Source organism: Bos grunniens, chromosome 6 (assembly GCF_055505025.1).
Source record: "Bos grunniens cultivar Pamir isolate PY7600 chromosome 6, Bosgru_T2T1.0, whole genome shotgun sequence".
Lineage (NCBI taxonomy): Eukaryota > Metazoa > Chordata > Mammalia > Artiodactyla > Bovidae > Bos > Bos grunniens.
The window spans coordinates 101,287,424-101,302,634 of record NC_141170.1 but is presented as its reverse complement, the minus strand read 5'-3'; the positions used below and the strand labels follow the sequence as shown (position 1 = coordinate 101,302,634).

Genomic DNA, 15,211 nt, shown 5'->3' with positions numbered 1-15,211 from the left:
TCATTATGCTTCCTTGTCACTTTTGTGTTTGCTTTTTTTTTTTTTTTTGAGGTCAAGGTGTCCCCTCTGCCCTGCTCCTGAAAAGCACAACAAAGCTTACCTTCCCCCAGCCCCAAGAGAAAAATTCTTGGCTCTTGTCAGCTGGGCTGCACTTAATCAGAGTCTTGAGTGTTCCTCTCCCCTCTCGGTGCTGGATCAGTCATGCAGCCTTTGAAGTCCTGTCCTCCACACTATCCTATTTTAGAGAACTGCGCTGCCAGTCATTTGATAAGAGTTACTAAGCAGAGAGGAGGTCAGATTTGCATTCATAAAGATTTCAGCAAATTAGGAATGATACTACCCCTACTGTTTCCCCACCCCTTTCTTTGTTTTAAGAATTCAGAAACTTCTATGGGTAGCAGTTGACTTGTTTAGTTACTATCCAGCATTTATTGGGCACTTTATAAATGCCAGTTAGCTCTGTAATACCTAGAAATACACACCATTGAACGAGGCTCCGGAGGTCCCTGCTCTGTACTGCTTACATTGCTGGCAGGGCAACTGATTAAAAACAGAAACATGGAAGTGCTGTAACACAAGTAAAGCGGAGTGACGGAGGGTCGGCTTTGGAATGATGATGATAAAGGGCCTTCTGAGGAGGTGACACTCAGTAATAACCGATTATTTTCCATGGAGGGTATTCTGTGTATTGTTCTAAACGGAAGACCAGGGCAACAGAGCATCCCGCTGTTAGAAAGAGCTTAGACTGGGAGTGAGGCCACCCAGGCTCTCACATTAGCCCTCTCTGTGCCATGTGATGACCTGGGGCACTAGGTTTAAGTCAGGAGCCTCCGGTCCCTCAGCAGAAGGCAGAAGTGAAAGAGGACTATTTCCTGGCCTCTAAGCTCCCAGCTGCCTCCAGTTCCAGCTTTTCCTGGTTTGCTTTGTGCTTCCGCGGGCTGCCCTGCCTCCCAAGTGTTAGTAAAGGGACTCGAAGTCTCTTTTCTGTTTACTAATCTGTCCTCATTCTAGGTCTGGGTGGAGCGGCTCTGTAGAACTAATAAGGCGCCTGTATGATCTTGAAAACAACTTGTGCACGGTGTGCTTGCTCTTCAGTCCTGTGCAGGTCACCTCCCCCCACCCCCGGAATGAGCGACAGATGCACTGCCTCTCGTTCGAGGCTTCGCTTCCCTACTGATGCCGCCACGTGGCCTCTTGTCTGCCAGACTTCAGTCCCACTTGTGCTGGCTCCACCTTAGAGAGGAGCCCAAGACAGATGGAGTCTTTGGTTAGGCTCGATCCTGCCCACAGTGTGTGTGAGGTCTCTTAGGGCTTGCTCTCAGCTCTGAAGGGAAATCCTGGAGTCAGGCTGTCCCTGCAGGAAGGCAAAGTTGATGGAACGCAGTGCCCAGACGGGGAAGATGCTGTGACTCCCAACGTGAAGAGATTTTTGAGAGGGTTTCTCTCTGTACAATGAATTTACCATTACCCTACTCTCCTTAAAAGAAATTCCCATTAAATTAGATCACTGAGCTTAGAAGTCTGTGATGTAGCTCAAATGGTAGGGAGCTCTCATTACTCTGAACTAGCATGGGATATGGTGGATTATAGGGAAAAGACTCCTCTGTGAACAAAAGCCGTCTGAGAACTTGTCTCTACTCCTTAAAAGACACGAGCTTCATTTAATGCTTTCACTTTGTCGGTGGGAAATGCCATTGGAGTTGCTTCATACACCCAGCTGTGTCCCCATCTGCCTATGTGTTTCAACTTTTGTGCATTATATAAAAATAGTCATTCTGGTGAAATCAAGTTGAAACAAAGAAATTAGCATTAACCCAGTCTCAACATCTTGTAGCCAACTTTAGGAATAATTAGAATTAGGATCTACAAAAGACATTCCTCCAAATCGGAGGTGATTTCCAAGCTGTGGGATCTTTGAAGAAATCCAAATTCATCCTTAGCTTTTTTTAAACTGACTCTTCACTTGTGGGAATGCCGGGAGCCCAGGGCCCCAGGCAGTGAGACTGCACACACACTCCCGTGAAGGCCAATGTCCTAAACGCCAACTGTTTGTTCACTTGGTGAACATCCAGTGAGGTCTACTTGAGCAAATCAAGAACTGCTTTAGGCAGTGGGGTGACTTGCTAAATGAACCCTGCCCATTCCCAGAGGAACTCTCTGTTTAAGAGGATACAGACGTATAAATGAATAATTACAAAATAATATGCGCACGGTAGAGAGGAAGCATATACAGCACACTGTGTTAAAGAGAACCAGAAGTGTTAACACACAAATCAGACGAGATCAAGGAAGGCTTCCTGGAGTAGGAAGTCACGCTTGAGCTGTCCAGTCATGGAAGAATTCCTGGGTTTGAAAGAACAATGATCAAGTTGTGAGTTTCCAGTATTCTGGTACATGTTAGATTTGAAATACGTAACATCTCAAGGTTGTCAGAAGTCAAAGATGAGCATCAAGTACTTGCCTTTCTTCCTGACTTAAGATTCATGAGGAATTGAAGCAGCAAAGAATTAAAAATTTTTGAAAAGGTGGAGAAGATTATTATTCTCCATTTACTAACTTAAAAAACATTACTGATTGGTTTACTAATATTTACTTTAGCAAAACATATAAAAAGTCCATTATCTTAAAATTATATAGATTGAAATTATGATATTTCAGTGTATTTCCTTTGATCATATAACACCAAAAGGCTAGTTTAAAAACAAGCTACCTTTAAAAAAAAAAAAAGTTAAGCACACCAAGAGATACAGACAGGCACCCATATACAGACACACTACACTATGATTTTGGCCTTGGAATAATCTTTACCTTATACACTTGCTAAACTGAGAATTTAAAATATTTTTTCCTAAATGAAAACTTTAGCCTTTATTTTCCTGGGCCAACAGGTGTGTGGGAGAAGTAATTTCTAGTATAGTAGACAGCACAATAGTTAATTGTGCAGTGCTTGGATTTATATCTTTTAAAAATTTTTTCTAGCTTTCCATTTGATTGGACTGGAGTCCTCCTCAGAACTGACTGAAGGTCTTCCAGGAGACTTGCCTGAAGCCTGAGACTTGGCTGTGTGCTCCTAAGAGTCAGGGAGAGGTCTAAATATTTTCAGGAGTCTCCTTGAAAAAAACATTTACTTCATACAGTTTTTGAAGCTCACCCTAGTGAGTTTGACACTTTTGCTTAATCTTTGCCCTGAACTCTGTTCCCCGAGGACAGATGTAGTCACCCACATTAACTATCAGTGAGCCTCTGGTTCCCAGATTGGCTGGTCAAGTTAGAAAGCAAAGCCAACTGTTTACAGACTAGTAAAACTGGAAATACCTAGGAAACAGGAAGGCTTGTCCAAAGTCTCAAAGTAGAAATGAAGGCTTTGATAATGAGAAAGTGAAAAAACCAGGGGTGTGTTGGCGTTGGAATAATCAAGAGGGGGGCAGGCAGATGGCCACCTCGGTGCACTATGCACCGGGGGCTGAGCTGTTAGTCTAGCGCACGTGGTGATTTATCTCGGCGGCTGTACGCTGGTGAAGGAACAGGCAGAGGATCATGCTTACAGTGAAAGCTCTGAAAATCTCTGCAGTGCCACAGTGTCCTTCCCATCAGTTCTGTGCCGCTCTTGAATGGTCAGAAGAGCTAAAATCAGGTTTAAGTTGCCTTGGGAAACAAATAGGAAACTGACCCCTTGGCTAGCAGGAGTGATCACGTGCCATTAAAAAATGATAGTAGAGAGAAGAACAAGGCTCTTACAACCCTCGAGACACATGGTCTTCAGTATTGTCCATGGAAACCTGTGAAATTAAGATCCAAGCACTTAAGAATAGTTCACAGAATAAAATATTTTGGACAAATTTGGTATAACAGTTTCCTCACTGAGTTGTCTGAAACAGAATTTTCCTTCTGGATAATGGAGTTTGCTAGCGAACTCTAGGTTTACCTGTTTAAGTATCAAAACATGTATTTTTTAACTCTTGTGAGTACTGCTCTTTGTTCAGCAGAGTACATGTTATTTAAATGTTTTTTAATACCTCATGCCATTATTCTGTAATGTACTGTATGGTATATGGCAACAAGGAATTGATGGTATCTGACACTTGTAAATGACCCCAAATAATAGGGGATTTCTAAAGATCTGCTCTTTTGAATTTACTGTCTTCTCATTCTGACTAGGGACCGTACCTCTCCCTGACAGTAGTAAATATGTTCCTTCAGATCCATTTTGTGGATTTGGGAACCAGAAAACAAAGCTTATTTGAATAATATATACATTAAATAGAGTCTGAGTTGGCGTATGGAAGGTGCTCTTATTAGGAAGGGTAAATGTGCCTTTTTTTTTTTTTTTTTTGCATGAATCTTTTGTTACTGCAGTGAGAGCTTAAGGCCCTTCCACTTCCTCAGCTGTGCTCTGTGGGTCTGAAGCTGCCAGGTCTTAGATCCGAGGAGTGAGTCTAATAATCTGAGGTGATCCTGCCTTAGCAAAGTCACTCTTTTTTTTTTTTGACAGAATGAGGGGGAAGAAATGAAAGCATTTCAGTCAAACAGTAGTGCCAACTTTTTTGTTTAAGTCCTAAGTCAAATCTAACTTGAAGTTTTCTAAATTTTTAGATATATCCTCTGTAAATATAACAACAAAATTTTTGCTGCCCTTTGGTATTACTTTTCCCAGGTACCACTGCATTTCTGTAGACATTGTAGAAGATATTTTATAATACATTTGATAAGAGAGACTTTGCAGAATTCTCTATTCTTAATTTTCCACCAGAAATTCTGTGAATAATACAACAGTTGCTTTTACCCCCAAACGTGCCACATGGGGTCGGAACAACAAAAACGGAACTAACACTGCTGGACGGCGCGCGTTCCGTCCTGGATGCGCTAACAGAAGCCTCTACGCCCCGCTTTGTGGCAGTCCTGTATGGGGAGGGGTCTTGGCGCTGTGTGAGGGGTGAGAAGATGTCAGTAACTTGCCTAGGGCCGTGCGGCCGGCGTGCAGCGGTGTCAGGCTCAGACCTAGCTCTGTTTCTCTTTAGCTCACGTCTCCACCCACCACAGTAACCAGTACTCAACTGCACCGTTCAGATGCTAGGCATGTAATCTGTCATGGGTGATGATCTCCTTTCACCCCCCTCAGCGTACATTATGAGGTGTAATGATGGACTATCGCTATTTCTATTTTACAGGTGAGGAGACTGAGGTTTTTACGTAACTTGCTGAGGATAACTCAGGTGATGTGATAGAGGCTGGGGTTCACCCAGCCCAGGACTGAGTATTCTCAGAGCTCGTGCTCAGAACCCGTAACGCATTGTCACCTCCCTAGTATACTTAAGACTCACAGACTCCTACACATACAGAAATGACAGTGGAAAGAAAAAAGAGCCCGCGCTAGTTCTATTGCCTCACTTTTAGAAGGTGAAGTTAGCATCTTTAGTGTAGGAGAACTTGTAGAGAGAAAAGGTGAATTGGATAAAGAATTTAGAAATGGGTATGAGTCTCCATAGATACTGTCCTCCTGAAGCACTTTGATATACAGAAGTAAAATGGATTTTGAGGCTCTCTTATTCAAAACTTTCCTCAAGAATATTTCTGCAGTGTTTCCCGTGGAGATAAGGGTCTAGGGTGGGATCTGTGAGGCCCCGCCAACCAATGTGATGTACTTCCTCACAAGGGAGAGGCAAAGGGCTGATGAGAAGAGAAGCCAGTAGCTGCAGATGGAAATAAGAAAGTCCCCTAGAGCAGTTTATTAATAGTTACAGGCCTGCCTCAGAGTCATCTTAACATTGCCAAAATCTGCTTGCCCGGATAATGATTCACTCTGAATGACCACAAGGGAAGAAACCACACAGATGCAGTGACCTTGCCTTGGTCTATATGACCTGCGTCCAAGCCCAAGGCCAGTGACCCCTCATGGCCCTGACCTCTCCCTCCTTCCTCCACGTTGTGGAATCATCTTGCATCAGAGCTTATAGCTGGGGACTGGGGGCCGGCTAGCTTGATGCTGGGACTTAAGGACTAACTCCACTGTAGAAAGAAGAGACAGCACCAACCTTCCCAGCCACACATTATCGTTCTTTTTCTCAAATCCTGGGTAATCCTTTCAAAGACCTGAACCTGCCTTCTGTAGATACTTTAAATCTTAGAGATTTAATTTCCCAGTTAATTTCCCATGCTCTTTGTCCTCCATCCTGCTCTGAGAGCAGGTCATCTTGGGGTGGACAGTGGTCTAGATGTAGACCGCCACCACCTCCACTGTCATAACAGTGCTGTTGACTGGCTCATGGGTATGGCAGGCGGACAGGCGAGAAGCAAAGGAATGATAATTCCGCTCTGCAGTACGGTGGAAAGAAATTGGGTTGAAGGCTCAGAAGCTAATTCTGCCCCCTATAGTGACCTTAGCCAAGGCCTTTCGCCTCACACAGCCCGGTCCTTCTCTGCAGATGGGCCGAAGTCAGCGGAGCCGTCACGGTTGCATGACGCCGTGTCTGTCCCAGCGCCTGGTGCCGCCGGGCTCAGCCCACACTGTCCCTTCCTCCTCACCAGCTCCTGTGACCTACGGGGAACCAGGAGCCCCAGCGAATCTCTAGGGGTCCCTCAGACCAGTCACTGATGAGCAAATGCCTCCATCCCCTCTAGAAGGACAGGGCAGACCAGCTCTGCCATGCTCGCTCTCTGCTCTAGAAGTCTGCTGTGTAAACACATGCAGAGGGGCACCCGCCCCAAGAGAGCAGGCTTGTGTCGGTTTGCCCAGAGGTGAGGCGGGAAAACTTGGCCGTGCCCAGGGGGTGTGTGGTGTGCTGCGGAGAGGCAGGCGCTCTTTACAAAGTCTCTGCTCCTGTTCACCTTTCACAGACTCATCTCTGATGCTCTCTCCTCAAACTTCACATCATAACTAAAAACGTTTTAAAGTTCCTGCTCCTTGCTAGTAACATTTGGGAGGGGAAGGATCTCTTATTCCAACCACCTTTGTGTGTTCCTCACTGTTTCTGTACGAGGAGGTGCTGTTACATGACAAGGCATCTCTCAGTGTGTTGTGCCCATGTGGCAGCATCTGACCGGGTGGGTCCTCATCACGTGTCAGGCCTCCTCTTCTCCACCTTGGCCCTGCTGATGGGCTTGGTTCCTTGCCCCTTCTGCTGGAGGACAGACTTGGGGGAGGGCTGGGCCACAGAACCCCAAGGATAAGGGGGGACAAAGCACTTGGCTTCCAATAGAGGCTGATGTTTGCACTTAAGAAGACATCTCCCCTTTCCCTTTCTTCACATCTTTTGAGCCAAGGTCATCTCCCAGACACAGGTCCGTCTTGAAATTGAGATTTCCCTTTAGCACTTGGGCTCTTAATAAGCAACTCTGTCTGGGCTCCTGGTTCCATTTGGTTAGCAGGATATTCTGTCAAGACTGGAGTTCAGTCCAGGAGAGAGTGCTGGATTTCAGCTGGATGGTGGGGGGAGGGTGTTTTCTTGTGCCTCCTTCAGAGTCACTCAACAAATGGCCCACGTGGTGACTCCTCGCGGAGGGAGCCCAAGCCTGACATGTAAGATGGGGCTCCAAGCTCCCTTTGAAGCGGGCACAGTAATTGCAGCTTTGATTGCACCGACTCCGCTGCTGGGTTGGGCTGCACTGGGGCTTGCCTGGCCAGCCCAGCCTCAGCCACAGGCCCCCCAGTGAAGCCTTAGATGTGGAAGTCTCCAGTCTCCCAAGCCTCATGCCTGTGGTTTCTTGAAAAGAATCTTGATTTGACCTGTTTTATATATCTGTAAAGCAACACTGGAAGGCCCCCATTTTTCCCATTTGGGGTAAAACTGGTCTCCCCTGACAACCTTATATTTTAAAGGACCAACCAGATTCAAATAAGGTGTTCATTTGATAGACAGTCTCTTTACCACTTTATTTAAACACTAGTTACACTATTAGAGCATCCAAGGTGGGAAAGAGGCACTTTTTGATTGGAGTTGTACAGAGCGCCTCTGGAACCAGCTTTCCAGGAGGATCCTGTAAGAGGATACTGTGGTAATAAAATAATGGTGGGAATGTGTGACACTACAGAAAGAACTGGCTTTTTTAGGAAATGGACCTGGCTCCGGGAGTCAGGGGTGCCCAAGCACCCTGTGCCTAGGAATCTGTGGGCAGTGCCTCCACCCCTTCCTTGCCCAGGCTCTGCCCATCTCCTTGGAAAGCCAGGCCCTTTGCAGCACTTCCATCCTCCTGTGTGAAGCATCTGTACTCTGCTTAAACTTTTAAAAACCACAGAGCTGTAGCATGGTTTTCCTGTCAATTGGACAAAGGGCAGTCTTGCAGGAGAGGAATTGAAACTGTCACTGAAGACCTCGCTGTGTTGAAGGCAGCATTCTGTGGCTGCTTTCCTCCCCTCGTGCTTCCACTTGCCTACTCACTAGCCACCAGATAAACATCTCTTCACAGTTGTGATGACGCGTCATCTTGAGGGACAGCACTGGTGGTGGTGGCCGTAATCATAACGCTGACACGTAGCTGGTCAGAGCCCTAAACGCAGGGACTCACTGTGCTCCGCGCGTCCCTCCAGGGTACTGGCCGCGCCCGTCCTCACCACAGCCCACGGCACCGCTCCTCCCAGCCCCTGGGCTCGGACCACTCTTCTCTGAACAGCACCATGTGGATTGGAACTCACCATCCTGAGTTTAGTTTCTCATTATTAAACTATTTCAAAGTTTCCTTTTACTTCTCCTCCAAGGTTTCTTTCTACTCAAAAAGCATAAAGGAATGCACTCCACTATTTAGAATTAATTTTTTTTTTCAAGGAAATGTTTGCTAATGAAAGGACGTTGCAGCACAGACAGTTGAGATTCGTCTGAGCTGCCAGGGGACCAGGTTGGGGAGGTGACCTCCCTGCAGCTGGACGAGGCTGTCTCCCCAATTGCAAAGGAGGGGCATTGGATGTGCTCCACAGAGGAGCTGAACTTGGGGGTGCTTTTGCTTTCCTTTCGTCTCTGATTCTGTTGCAATGTTTTATTTGTAATCACTCTTTGGGTCTAAGATTATTAAAACTTTTGGGATTTAGGGATTATCCTTTCTGAATGCTCTTGTCATTAGCAACATCTTTAAATACTTGTTCAGTGTACATCCCAAGCATAATATTAGAGATCCTAGTTGTTATAAAGGGAAAAAAAAATACTGAGAATTGAAGCCTGAATATTGGAGAAGCTTATGCTCCTCAGACTGAATATGAGCGGACAGAAGACATCCCGGCCGCACGGCTGCTTGTTGTGGGAATGTGGGGCACTCACTCACTTGAGTGTGCTTTAGTATCCTGTCAGGGTCGCAAGGAGTGTGGCACAACTGAAGTGACTTAGCACATACGCACGTGTGCAGAGTCCTACAACAGCTCCCCACAGTGGACTGAAAAGACCAAACACTTTAGAATGACAGACCCTCCCGAGCTGGCCGTGGCCCGCCATTACGGTTCATGTTTGGCCATTCTCTTCTGACGTTTTTCAGAGTTATTTTTAAGAACCGTGATCCAAAGTATTATGCGTATTTCCCATCATAACTCTGTACATATATATACATTACATGGAACCAAGGTAAACACTTGAGTAAAGTACACTTATTCTCTAACGTAATCTCAGGATTTAGGGCTACCTTAGGGCAATCTGTCTTAGCTATCACCAGATCAACAAAGAGGATTAATTAAATGCAGAGCTCTTAAGACGTGCTGTATGCAGCTGAGGTTCAAAATCCGTAAAGGTCTGTGGCAAATGCGCATTAACAACATTTTATTTGTTCCTTCTCGAGGTGGAAAACGAAGCTCATTCCCAACGTGCAAAGCCAAGGCAGCGACCCCGGGACCTCTCCTGGAGATGGAAGCTTGTTGAAAACCCAGTCTCCACGGCTTGCCCAGTCGACCCCAAAGGAGAAATGACACCAACTTCACCCTGAGGTCACTGCTAGAGACGCTGATCCATAAAGACAATCACTGCCAACCCCCTTTCATCTACTGCAAGAGCCAAGTTCCACAGTAAAGCATATAAGGTTTTTTTAAAAGAAAAAGCACGAGAATGCTAGCAGGCCCTGGGTCAGCTGAGCAGCTTTCCTCCCCACTCCGCTGTGCACTTCCCAGAGCGTCCTGCATCCGTATCTGTAACCTTCTGGCAAGGACAGTAACCTGGCTGCTTCCGCCTGCCCCAAGCACCTGAGCACTGGGAGCAGCTGCAGCAGAGCCTCCAGCGTCCCCACAGGAATGTGGGGAAGAGTTCCCTCTGTTTCCGGCTTCGTGTTTCTTCTTCTCCTCAAGCTTTTATTTAACAGTGCAAAAGGATCTGTCTTGTTTGCTTCTTTTTTTAAACTTGAATTTTTTTAAATTGACACTTCTTTTATTTTTCTTGTATATTTTGCTAGCTATGAGCTTTTTAAGTAAAATTCAAAGATCTGGAACTGTTTGAAATAAAAACGAAATGAAAAGAAGCCTCCTCCTTTTGAGAGAGATCTCGTCTGCTGAGTGGCTTCTTGTGAATTACCTGTAACAATAGTGGCCTCTCTGTCTTTGTAAGGTGTCTGATAGAGCTAAATAAACCTAACAGCCAGTCCACTCTGTGGGCAGCAGTTGGCAGTCCTCTTTATTTTTCTTATGATCTCTTTTTTTTTTAATGGTAACCTTAACAGATACTTTCAGCAGACCAGTTTGCAGTGAATTTTCATTTCTTTCCTTCTCACCCCCTTGTTGTAAAAAGCCCAGCACTTGAATTGTTATTACTTTAAATGTTCTGTATTTGTATCTGTTTTTATTAGCCAATTAGTGGGATTTATGCCAGTTGTTAAAACGAGCATTGATATGTACCCATTTTTTTTTTTTTTTAATAACAAGGCACAGCCTTTGCCCCAAACTGTCAATCTAACGTTTGTCATTCCAGTTTGAGTTAACGTGCTGAGCATTTTTTAAAAGACGCTTTGTAATAAAACATTTAAAAAGTTTTTTTTAAAGAGTGAAATTCCTGATGCTCTACAGTTGGTTATGGTGACCTGCATCCACAGGCCAGGCCAGGGCTGGGACGGAAGGCCTGCCGGCCAGCCTCCGTGAGCAGGCCCATGGCCGCCCCCTCCGCGGGCCATGAGTCCTCAGAGGCCCTGCGTGCGCGGCCTGGACCACCGCCGCCGCCACGCGCAGGGCTCGGGGTGAGTCAGGGCCGCGGGATTCAGCCGGGAGCCTGCAGGCACCCTGACGGGCTCTGCCGGCAGCGCTCAGCACCTCTGCAGGTGCTGCCCACGGTCAGACCCCCTGCTTCTCAAACTGGGCTCCCCCGTCAAGGATCCCTGTGTCTAACTCCCACTCACCTCCCCAGATGGACAGTTTCCCAATTTGGAGTCCAGAATTCTCCCTCCCTTAAGCTTCTGATACTATTATACAGCCTGGTATCAGGTTTAGCAGATCCTACATATTTTAAGTTTAAAACATCAATAGTTCATGATCTTCCACAAAGGTTCCACAATCCATTGAGCTACTTTGAGAACCACTGACACCACTGGTCTAACTTCAATCTCCTGCTGAAATTCTAGTTCTGTTTCCTTTTTTCAACCTTCAATACAGCTGGATAACAGCTGGCTACCATACTTGTAATAACCCTCCACATACTATACTTGAAGATTGCCATTAAATCACCCCTCAAATTTCTCTTCTCCAGGCTAAGTAATCCCAATCCCTTGAACCTTTCATCATTGGTCCTTTAATCATTTTCATTACTATCCTCTGGACCCTCTCCAATTCCCCCTCATTTAGTCCTAAACTTGAACCAGGGGAAAATATCTATTATGTTCAGGGGATCTACTTGTTAAAGGTTTCATATTCATTTGAAATTCTCTCCATTTTCTTAACATACATGAACCAAGTGGTTGTAACTGTTTAAAGCTGCCACTATGTTCTCTCCAGAATTAACTAGAAAATGCTGTGGAAGTGACACTGTACTTTGGAGGGAAAAAAGGTAGAAGCAACACATTGTCCCTTCTGAGCTTTAGAAAGAAACTGATTAGCAGTAAGTCTGTCCACCAAGCAAGGAGAGCAAGGGTACAAGTGCGACTCACGCCTCGGCCACCCCGAGCAAGGAGAGCAAGGGTACAAGAGACTTGAGCCTCAGCCACCCCGAGCAAGGAGAGCAAGGGTACGAGAGACTTGAGCCTCAGCCACCCCGAGCAAGGAGAGCAAGGGTACAAGTGTGACTCGAGCCTCAGCCAAAGCCAGTTGAGTCTCCTCTCCCGGGTTCCTCCTCTGCATGTTTATGACACTAAAAATGAATAAACGATATTGAAAGAAATGGCTTGTTTGAATCTCCTGAGCCAGTTGTTTCTTCGACAACTTGGTCCCTCCTAGTTCCCTGGATTTCCTTCAGAATAACTTTTCCCAGGTAACGTGGGTGCCCACCATGGCCCATTCTACCCAAATCCTGCTTCTGCGGGCAGGAGAGTCCAGAGTGCCCTGAGAGGCACACGCAGGCCAGGGCTTCTCTCCTGGGGCATCTGGGCAGAGGGACTCCTTTCCGGCCCCTGCTTCTCTTCAGTCTTGCAGTGAGCTTGCCTCCTTCCCTGCAGTGAGCTCGGAGCTGGCCTGGGCCAAGAGGAGGACAGGCCCGCCTTCCTGTGGGGGTTCAGCCTTTTTCGAGGTCGTGGCTGGTCCCCATGGATGGGTGCTCTCCTCCTGGCTTCAGTTTGTTTGCTTGCAGGGTTGCCAGCAACCACCTGTTTAGCTGGAAGAGATCTTCAACAGTTTCACTGTCCTAAATGTCACTTGTTTCCTCCATACTTTGGTCTAAGATTCCAACAATATGTCTGCATAGGTTTCCTTTTAAAGGAGAGAAGTCACGAGGGAGAGAAGAGAAAACAAATTCCACATGACACAGTAGTTGTACAAATTACTACATCTGCCACAGGATGTTACTGTTCATACACAGAAATTTTAAGAGCTGCCCCGTGAAACCTAGGGATACATACAGATACACGCACACAAGATTTGAACTACTTTTTAACAGAAATTGAATAGACTAACAAAGGTCCATCTACTCAAAGCTATGATTTTTCCAGTAGTCATGTATGGATGTGAGAGTTGGACTATAAAGCTTGAGCGCCGAATTGATGCTTTTGAACTGTGGTGCTGGAGAAGACTCTTGAGAGGCCCTTGGACTGCAAGGAGATCCAATCAGTCCATCCTAAAGGAAATCAGTCATGAATATTCACTGGAAGGACTGATGCTGAAGCTGAACCTCCAATACTTTAGCCACCTGATGCAAAGAACCAACTCATTGGAAAAGACCCTGATCCCGGGAAAGATTGAAGGCAGGAGAAGAGGACGACAGAGGATGAGATGGTGGGATGGCATGACCGATGCAATGGATATGAGTTTGAGTAAACTCCAGGAGTTGGTGATGGACAGGGAGGCCTGGCGTGCTGCAGTCCCTGGGGTCACAAAGAGTAGGACAGGACTGAGCGACTGAACTGACTGAACTAAGTTAAGCATCTTAATACTAATAGAAGAATGTGGTCCTCAGCAGTGTCATAGGCATAGTAAACCAGCGTTAAACACAAATGGTTGATGCACTCATCCAATACCTATTTACTTGCCCATGGGCTCTATTGAAATAACTTGCCCCCTAGGAAAATGTTTTTTGCTGTTGGTAAGCTTGTTCACCACCTGGATTTGTTATAACACAGGCATCCTTCTCTTCCAATAGTAAACTTTAAATATCAAGTTCTTATCATGGAAAGAGGTTCACAGTGGGGAAAGCCCAGGTGTGGAGAGCTGGACGGTGTCCTCCAACCCTCAGTTCACACCTCCTCTTGGGCTGAAGACAACCTCACTGACCTCTACAAACGGACAGTGAGTGGAAAATGAGAGATGCTCCACACACACAAAATAACTAGCAAATGAATTTTCTTTGAATTGCTTCATAATCTATTATTAAACAGGTTTCCCCCCCGCCACCCCGCCAATGTAAAAAAAATACTTATAAGCCATAGAACATGGGAACATATTTCTTCTATCCATGGAAGCAGTTAGTAACCAGACCTAACTATTCTCTTTTGGACCAAAGACCAAGGAAATACTTACACAAAGGGGGCAGAGTCTGGATTTTATTGGGTCATTTACACTGGTGTATTTATTATTGTTCTTTACCTATAATATCTTGAGATTATTATTAACCACCTAAGTTAATTTTTCGGAGAAGGCAATGGAAACCCACTCCTGTCCTCTTGCCTAGAAAATCCCATGGACGGAGGACCCTGGAAGGCTGAAGTCCATGGGGTCGCTAGGAGTCGGACACGACTGAGCGACTTCACTTTCACTTTTCACTTTCATGCATTGGAGAAGGCAATGGCAACCCACTCCAGTGTTCTTGCCTGGAGAATCCCAGGGATGGTGGAGCCTGGTGGCCTGCCGTCTATGGGGTTGCACAGAGTCGGACACGACTGAAGCGACTTGGCAGCAGCAGCAAGTTAATTTTTGATCTCCATTAAATATATGGAAAATCTGGTAGGAGATGTATTATTTGCTGAATGGAATGAGAAAACGGCCTACAAACAGACAATCACACAATGGTTTCTCTTTGTAGTCACAGAGGGATTAGTAGATTAGTCTCTTCTGTTTGTAACTTAATTGTCTGAGAATTTGAACTGAGTAGAATCAATGACTTATGTTCTACACTGTGATCATATTTTCTCCCATCAGGAAAATGGTATAAAACAAGCAAAGTAAAACAGAGCCTTATACAAAATGGCCTGTAGTTCTGACAGATCCCATCAACCTTGCTCAACTGGAGAAAGGCAACCCACGGTTTTAAAATCTAGCCCACTCGAATACTCAGTTCTAGCCATCAAGCTGCACATAAAGCAAAGCCTGTGCAGTGCTCAGGGGGGCTTTACAAAGCCCAGAGGTACCTGCTGAACAGCTTCATCTGTTCCCATGCCAGCATCTAGCACAGACTGTGCCTGCTCCAATTCCAATGGTCCAGTTAGCTGGCATTCTTCCCTCAGTGCCTGATCTCAGAGAGCGCCAACCCATCCAGGCACCACTTACAAAAATGGCCCATCTTCCAGAAGACCTAAACAAACTTCTTCAAAGAAATACAGATGGCCAATAGGCAGGCATATGGAAAGATGCTCAACACTGCTAATTAACAAAGAAATACAAATCAAAGCTACAATGAGGTACCACCTCACACCACTCAGAATGGCCATCATCAGAAAGCCTACAAATAAATGCTGGAGAGGG

The 15,211-nt window shown here is 45.7% G+C and overlaps 1 protein-coding gene across 11 annotated transcripts in view; it reads left to right on the top strand.

The window, feature by feature from the left end:
• LEF1 (lymphoid enhancer binding factor 1) overlaps nt 1-10,929 on the top strand; it is a 115,993-nt gene extending 105,064 nt beyond the window's left edge. For all 11 annotated transcript variants that reach the window (XM_086406997.1, XM_086406998.1, XM_086406995.1 and 8 more), the window contains one exon: nt 9,754-10,929. In XM_086406997.1, coding sequence (XP_086263123.1) covers nt 9,754-9,833 — 80 coding nt within the window. In that variant the 3' untranslated portion in view covers nt 9,834-10,929. The remainder of the gene's footprint in view (nt 1-9,753) is intronic.
• The last annotated feature ends 4,282 nt before the right edge of the window (nt 10,930-15,211 follow it).